An 8,447-nucleotide genomic window follows, 5' to 3' on the forward strand; every position below is an offset into this window, starting at 1 on the left:
CCTGCCACCAAGCAGGGGGAGCGGGGCTGTGCGCTGCCCCCCACCTGTACCATGGGGCTGGGAGGGCACTGGGAGTGAGCGGGTGCAGGAACCAGCAGGAGCATAGGGCCAGCACTGGCAGAGCCCAGAGCAGGACAGCAGAAGCGCAGGGTCCTGGCAGGCAGGGGCTCTATTGAGTCAGATCAGCTCCCCCTTCTCCCTGCTGGTGCAGCCCCAAAGAAGAGGAGCTAAGCTGGCCTGGCCCTGAGGACTGGGGCAATACCCGTGGTCCTCCCCTGCCCCCCTCCCCCCTACTTCTTACCTGAGTTTCCCGCACCAGTGCAGCCATGAAGAGCTATATGATCTAGGCAGGGGCTTCTGGCTGTGGGGGGTGGGGCCAGGCGGGCCCTGCTGTTGCAGGAGCCTGCTGGGCCTTCCCCTGGGTCCTACTACCCCAGGCTCCTGTCATCTTTGATGGGAACCAAGCACAGATAAATATTAATTTTCTAAATTTTTTAGGGGCCCCACAGGCCGGATGGAATGGCTTAGCGGGCTGGATGCGGCCTAAGGGCTGTATTTTGCTCACCCCTGATTTGGAGAGTGACTGCTAGAAATGACCCCCAGGGCAGCCTTACTAGTGTACTTTCAGGTGTTGGAGCAGGTTAGCAGGGCATACTTGCAAATGGCCTGAGCATGAGGCATTACTGCATATGCCATAAATTTCTTAACTTAGGAGTCAATTAGCACATAGCCAGGGTCTGTTCCTAGTGGTTTCCTGTGAGGAGGGGACTTAGGGGTGCGCAGATCTCCTGTTCAGGGAGTGCAAAATGAAAGTTAGGCAGATGAAAAGGGATAATAGATGAGAGGGGTACTATAAATGTCATTGTTTCTCTTCCCCACCCCTCCACACTAAAGATAGTCATAAAGTATCAATGAATGTTGATCTTACAGATAAAGATTGGGAGGACATTAAAAAGATGCCTGAACATTCAACGTTAATGAAAGACTTCAGAAGAAACACGTAAGTTAACGTTTTGCTGAGATTTCTTTAGAAATTGTCTGTTTTATCTTAATTAAAATCTCCAGGGGTGGAATCTTTTCTATAGTGGGCACCATTTTGTGGCAATACTATAAATGATGAATACAAATGATTGTGACTTAAATGGGGATTTATTAAATATTAATCCGTTGGGCTATTCAAGTGGAGAAAAATTAGTCAAACACCAGTTATCTATATGCTTACATACAAGTAAACAAAAAGTAGTCTCATTTGTGAAATGGATGAAGCTGAAATTGCCAATTGGAACCTTTCACAATTGTTACCAATTCTGATTGGTACCAAACCTATGAAATAAAAAATTCCGTGTAATAAGTATATGAAAAGAGTTGATGATGGTGGTGTCCATGCTGACTTGTGTTTTGAATGGTTTTCAACAGTTTGTTGCATTGCCTTCTGGGTTATTACACTCTTTGGCAAAAAATCAAAACAAAACTGAATTTTCAAGTATTCTGAAAGACAACCTGTGCATTATATACCAGTGATAAGACTGTCCACAGAGGCCAAAAATTTAGCCACTGGCACTAAAATAGTGCAGCATGAAATGGTCCTGATTTGTATGGGTATTTAAACTTGCTGAGAGGAATATTAATTCATGTGGGTCTTAGTGCACATACACATTTTCTAGAGCAGTTTTACATGTGGACATGCTATTTTACAAACACAAATGGAGGATAAAAAAGAAAATCTTTCCTTAGTGTCAAGAAGAGCTGTGAGGAAACATCTTCTGTTGCCTGTTCTGTGGATAGAGAGATACCAGTAAACACATCCCAATCCAATGTAGATGCCCAAGCCAGATTTTTAACTGACATACCCATATTTTTCAGTGTTGTTGTTCTTTATCTGCTATGAGCACTAAATGAATTTTCTCTGCAATATGTCCAATCACTGATGGGGTACACTATTTATTTTTTACAGGTACACCAACTGCAGCCTTATCAAATATATGGAAAAACATAAAGTTAAGCCAGATAGTAAGGCATTTCACTTGGTAAGTTTCTTGTAGCTATTATCAAAATGAGGCAGTTAGAAATGGTTAAATTCAAGTCTGTGTTGATACCAGATGCTCTGTTACTTCAAGTACTCCCAAAGTACTAACTGATAATTTGCAGTGTGAAAACCATGGGAAGTACTTCTCCTTTATTGTTTTCGACTAATAGAATAATCCAGTTAAACTATTAATGAATTCACAGCCTGAATACTGATCGTTAGAGACTTCCTATGTTTAATAATTATGTTGAGATTTTAGTTCACTGTTTATGCCTTTTGTTCCTCTTTGCATATTTTAAAAAGGGAAACTAAACTATACTAGTACATACATAAATGTTAATTGTAGAAAACACATTGATTTGAATGTTCTCCTTATTTGACGAATCAAATATTGACTTTGAGGAATATTGTATTTCAGTTTTGAATGTTTAGCTTCTAACATTTTAGAAGCCTGATTCCTAGATGTATTATTCTTCACTTCTTCCTTATGGATGTAGTAAAAGGTTTTTAATAAATCAGTGCCTCTAAACCATCCTATGTTTCTTCACTAAGCCTTCAACAGATGCATGACTTAAACCACATTAAGCAAGCAGAAAGCAAGGCAGAATAGCACCTTAAAGACCAACTAATTCAGAAAGGCACAACCTTTTGTAGGCAGCAGCTTACTGTGTCAGATGCTGTGCTATTTTGTTGACCACAACAACACCTTCTTCTCTGAACCAGTGAGTCTCTAAGGTGCCGCCCTGGCCTGTGTTCTGCCTAACTTCAGACTAAGACAGCTAACTAGCTCCACATCAGGGCTGTCCAACTTCAGGATGGCTGGGGGCTACATTCCACACTAGACAAGGGCCCTGAAGCTGCATGCTGCAGAGACAACATAGGTTCCCTGTTATCCTCTTAAGTAACTTAAAGGGAATTTGCTACCATTGAACTGAGCCCATACTGGTAAGTTGTATTTCCATTCCCTCTAAGGCAGTGGTTTTCAGCCTTTTTAGACTCAAAGCCCTCCCTCGTTAGTCTCAAGGCACCCCTCAGAAAATGCTAGCTTGTAGTTTTCATTCTTTTTTTTAACTACAGAAAAATAACAGAGGAATTCTACTATTGTGAAGACCTTGGAAAGCCCACAACAGGTCAGAATGGTTAATGCAGTGAATTTCTATTTGAAATCTCTGGATTTATCTTGTGAATCATGTTTGCACATCTAACATAGCTAACATTGTGTTGTACTTTGTGGCACCCTGAAAGGATCCCAAGGCACACTGGGATGCCGTAGCCCCCGATATGGGAATGACTGCTGTAGTGATTTCAAGTAGTATGGATTGTGAAAGAGTTAAGGTTTACTGTTGAAAAATCTAATAAGAATGTTGTTGTTGGCTTTGTTCATCGTAATTATACTCTGTTAGAATTTCAGTAAGATTTTTTTTTTTTTGCATGTGAGCTTGGATTTTGGTAGCTGCCTCCCATCATTTCCCCCAGGACCTCTGTGTTATCTGATGGCTTTGTGGGAGATAGAATCTAGCTTTTCAGATAGGAAGGTGACTTCATTTTATCTTTAGGAACAAAAAATAATCTTAGGTGTAGCACAGGACTGTCCAGCTTCTCAAGTTCCCTGGGGCCGCAAACTGTCGTGGCCCCAGGGAGTCATACCGTGTGGGCGCTTTCTCGTAATGGGTGCCCTTCCCCCCTCCATTGCTGCACCACGTGAGTGCAGTTTCATCCCACCTGTTGCAATATGTGGGTATGTAGACACCCTGCTCCTCACCTTTAACTATTTGTGCTGCTCTGTACTGCCCTATTCACTCAGGCAAAGACAGAAAACAGCAGCCAGAGAGCGAGGGAGAGCCCAGAGATTCCAGCAGCTATTGCAACTGAAGGGAGTAACAGCTGATGAGAGGATGGGGCTACAATTTAACCCCTTGATGGTGGCATGTGGTCCACAGGCCACCAGTTGGACAGCCCTGGTAGATTCATAGATTGTTAGGGGCTGGACTAGACCTTGCAAGATAATCGGGACCGGCCCCCCTGTGCTAGGCAGGAAAAACAGCTGGGGTCAGATGGACCCAGCAGGGTGACTGTCCAGTTTCCTCTTGAAGATTTCCAGATTAGCTGATTCTACCACCTCTGGGGGGGGGAGTGTAGAGCAGAACACTAGGAAGTGTCATTATATACCCCCGAAAAACACCCTGTAACAAGCCAATGAAGCCAAACAAGTGATTCTCAACCAAGGTGCTGCCAGATCCTTTTAAGTGCCCCATGGGGCCATGCAGTCTTACCACTCTTAGATGTTGCGAGCACCTACACATAATTCACAAGACGAACCCAGAGATTTCAAAAAGGAATCCAGAGTGTCAAAAACATCCTGACCTGTTATAGTCCTTCTCAGCTCTTTGCAAGAGAAGAATTTCTCTATTAAATTTTTTTCATAGCCAAGAAACAGCTAAAAGTTAAGAGCTGGTATGTTTAGAGGGGTGCCTTGAGTCTAAAAAGATTAAGAGAACCACTCAGCTAGACTGTAAGGGTGCGTTCCCACTAGTGGGGATGTACATTTTTCTGGGGACAAGTAGCAGTGGCACATTTTTGTGCCACTGCTAGCTGTTCCGAGGGAATGTCCCTGCACATGTGCTCTAGCGCATAGCAACCCACCCTGAGTTGGACAGGGGGGAGACAGGGGCAAGCACATGGGATGGCCCCTGCAACCTTACCTGGGGTCCTGGGGGCCTCCAGAGGCTGCTGCAGTGGCGATCCAGGCACACAGAGCCTGGCTGGCAGCTGGATCACGACTCTGACTGGCTAGACTCCAGTTTCGGGCAGCTCATGCTGCCACCATGTGTGCTGCCCTGCTTTTTTCTGGCACGGTGACTTTTTTTTACACCGGGATCTCCTGGTGTCAAAAAAAACTTACTGTGCTGCAAGTTAGCAGCATGGTGAATGCATTCATGTGCAGCACGTGTAGTTTGCAGTGGCACAAACTGCATGTGTACTCTCATCTGGATGTGCCTTAATGGGGTTTGTATTAGTCCCTCCTAGGTATACTCAGGACTCTTCTGTCTAATGTGCTTCTTTCTGCTCCACACACACACCTGTAAAGGCTCTCATTGTCTGAATCAGAGCAATTAAAGGACGTGGGTATTTTGTTTATAATCCTTCCTATACAGTATAACCTCATAAATCTGGACATCAAAAATCCGGAATTCTTAAAAATCCGACAATTTTTAAAAATACACTACTGCCAGATGTGGAGGCGGAAGCTTACCACTGCTGTCCACCACCCTGTGTCACCACTACACATATGGCCGCTGCTCCTGGACTGGCTGCTGCTCTCCTCCTCCCCCCCCCCAAACCCACTGCCATCCACCACCCTACTCTGCGTGCAGCCACTGTCCTGGGACTGGCCTCCACTCTGGCTTCCAAAATCCAAAATTTTCAAATTTCTGGCAGGTGCTTGGTGCCTAGCATGCTGAATTTATGAGGTTATACTGTATTTCTTTCTGATATCCCAGTGCAATTGCAATATATTCCTGATTCCAGTGGAATTTTGTTGTATGGAGCATTCAGCAGTGCCTTTCCAGTTTTGCAGTTGGATATTTTTCATAAGCTCCCAACTTAAATTTGCCGCATATTTCCCTTTTACACGTGAAGCCATGCATAGACACTCTCTCTCTCTCTCTCTCTCACACAGGACTTACTTGTTGGGAATTTCTCTGGGATCCTTTTCTTTCCATGTTGCCTCTTCCTTTCTTTCTTCTTATTATTTCTGTTTTTTCTTCCTTACTCTCTCCCATGAGGGCTATATGCTCAGATATCCATGCACACAGCAGCTCTGCTTCCAGTGTGTTGAAATGCCAAGCCTTTTCTGAACAGTTAGACAAGGCTTCATCTCCTGCTCACATGCACTTCTGATTATACCAGCTTCAAACAATAGGATTTGTGCTGAAAGGGTTTTATGGCATTGCAGAGCTGAAATACACTCTGTACCATTTTTCTTTTCTGTTAAGGCAAGACAATATTTTAATTCCTCACTTAAAGTTGTGAGGAACTTGCTTTTTTACCCTCTGCCATCCTATACAACGGAACAAAAAATGTCTGATCTCTCCTCTCACATTGATTGCATAATCTTTCATCTCTGTTTTTTTCACTGTGGCTTCTGGTTTTTTTTTTTATCATTCCAATTTACGATCCAGTGTGTTCACAGCTCCTCAACATCTGATTTAGCAGCATAATTTAATCAGCATAGCACTGAGCTAGGGCATTGCATTGCTAATTTGTGGTCTCTAATGCTGTTCAACATGTTGGCTATCCTTTTTTACTCCTTCCTGGCTGCCGAGAGAGTCTTTAAGCAATGCTTAAGATAACAAGACAAAGAGAATTCCATTTGGACTGTTACTTCACAGAAGCCACGTGCAGACCCTGAAGAGCTGCTGTGAATCTCAAGCTGCAAATTGAAAATAACTTCCTTAAAGACTTCTCTCAGTGAGCAGTTGGAACTAATCGAAGCTTGGTAAACCATTATGTTGATGACCGGAAGAAGAACTAAAGTAGGCTCTGCAGTAAAGAGGAGAAAAGTCATTTAAAAACATGCCCTGAAACTAAATACTGAATATGTACAAGAAGCAGACACCAAATCAGGAAGTGCCTTTTTTGTATAGTTGCTTTTTGCAGCAGAGCTCCACTTAAAAAGCACCAATTGGTTGAAAATATAGCAATTTGCTTGTGGAATGCCAGTTTGTGGTGCTGTAGTGCATGGTGAAATTACAAATTGACTTCTTTTATCTTCCCAATCCTCTGTGGGATTAGCCTAAAATACACGGAGAACCCTGTCACTCTTCATGACTTCCTGTTTCATAGCTAAATTATTTGGACTGACTGTCAGCTTAGGTGCATCTTGTGTATGGGAACCAGAGCTTTCTTGGTGCATGTCAAGTGCTCTTGGAATACGGACCTATTGCATACCATTCCTTTTAGACCAATACAAAGATCACTACCTTAACCTGCTCTGCTCAGAATAAGGCCATCAAAATGCCTGGGATCTGGAGAGAGAGTGAGAGATTTTTAGGTGTGCTCCCTTCAAAATTGGTGTTGAGATACCATAGCATCTTAAATGTCATATAAATGCACCAACAGCTTCTGTAATGCTACTATTTCTCTCTCCTCTTGTAAATAAATTATAAAAGTAGTACCATGTGTTGATAGTTTTAAGGGTTAGATCAGTGATTTCTATTGGGTTTAATTTAGACCTAAAGAGCACCCTATACATCTATACATACAGGCTTACAGTCTTTGAGACCAGTCTCTGTCTGCTTCTTTATCATTATTTCATAACACACTTTTAGATAGAAATGCTGCTAGTCTTTCATATTAATCACTAATTTATCTTGCATTTAGAAGTCTTGGTCTTTCTCCTTCCCATCTATGTTTACTATCTTTGATATTTGAATTTCTGATTGTGGAAGAACAGGAGCCATTCTAGTAATTGTGTGGAAGCTTTCTCAAGACATCTTTACACATGTTCCAGTAGAATAGTCCACCTGAATTTCTCTAGTGTCCTACTGGAATATTTTTATCCTTTGCCTTGTTTTTAGCACTCATACTTTGGTCTTCATGGTTCTAGTAGAGGACAAATGTCTTGACAGTACCTAGAGTGAAAAGCAGTCTCATGGCACATGGGCCAGGTCCCGGAGGACTGGAAAAGGGCCAATGTGGTCCCCATTTTCAAGAAGGGGAGGAAGGAGGACCCAGGCAACTATAGGCCAGTCAGTCTCACCTCCATCCTAGGCAAAGTCTTTGAAAAAATTATCAAGGCTTACATTTGCGAGAGCCCGGCAGGAAAAATTATGCTGAGGGGAAACCAGCATGGTAGCAGGTAGATCATGCCTGACTAATCTAGTCTCTTTTTATGACCAGGTTACAAAACACCTGGACGCAGGAGTAGGGGTTGACGTCGTTTACTTAGACTTCAGGAAGGCCTTCGATACGGTATCCCACCCCATACTGGTGAACAAGTTAAGAGGCTGTGACTTGGATGACTGCACAGTCCGGTGGGTGGCGAATTGGCTAGAGGGTCGTACCCAGAGAGTCGTAGTGGATGGGTCGGTATCGACCTGGAAGGGTGTGGGCAGTGGGGTCCCACAGGGCTCGGTCCTTGGACGGATACTCTTCAATGTCTTCATCAGTGACTTGGATGAGGGAGTGAAGTGTACTCTGTCCAAGTTTGCGGATGATACAGAACTGTGGGGAGAAGTGGACACGCCGGAGGGCAGGGAACAACTACAAGCAGACCTGGACAGGTTGGACATATGGGCGGAAAACAACAGAATGCAATTCAAGAAGGAGAAATACAAAGTGCTGCACCTAGGGAGGAAAAATGTCCAGCATGCCTACTGCCTAGGAAATGACCTGCTTGGAGGCACAGAAGCAGAAAGGG

The 8,447-nt window shown here is 43.5% G+C and overlaps 1 protein-coding gene across 8 annotated transcripts in view; it reads left to right on the forward strand.

Annotated features, from left to right (window-relative positions):
• The window catches only part of CDK8 (cyclin dependent kinase 8), a 108,320-nt gene that overhangs the window by 89,780 nt on the left and 10,093 nt on the right, over nucleotides 1-8,447 (forward strand). For all 8 annotated transcript variants that reach the window (XM_025209086.1, XM_025209087.1, XM_025209089.1 and 5 more), the window contains 2 exons: nucleotides 931-1,000; nucleotides 1,955-2,027. In XM_025209086.1, the coding sequence (XP_025064871.1) occupies nucleotides 931-1,000; nucleotides 1,955-2,027 (143 nt within the window). The remainder of the gene's footprint in view (nucleotides 1-930; nucleotides 1,001-1,954; nucleotides 2,028-8,447) is intronic.

Source organism: Alligator sinensis, unplaced genomic scaffold (assembly GCF_000455745.1).
Source record: "Alligator sinensis unplaced genomic scaffold, ASM45574v1 scaffold84_1, whole genome shotgun sequence".
In the NCBI taxonomy this organism is placed as follows: Eukaryota; Metazoa; Chordata; order Crocodylia; family Alligatoridae; genus Alligator; species Alligator sinensis.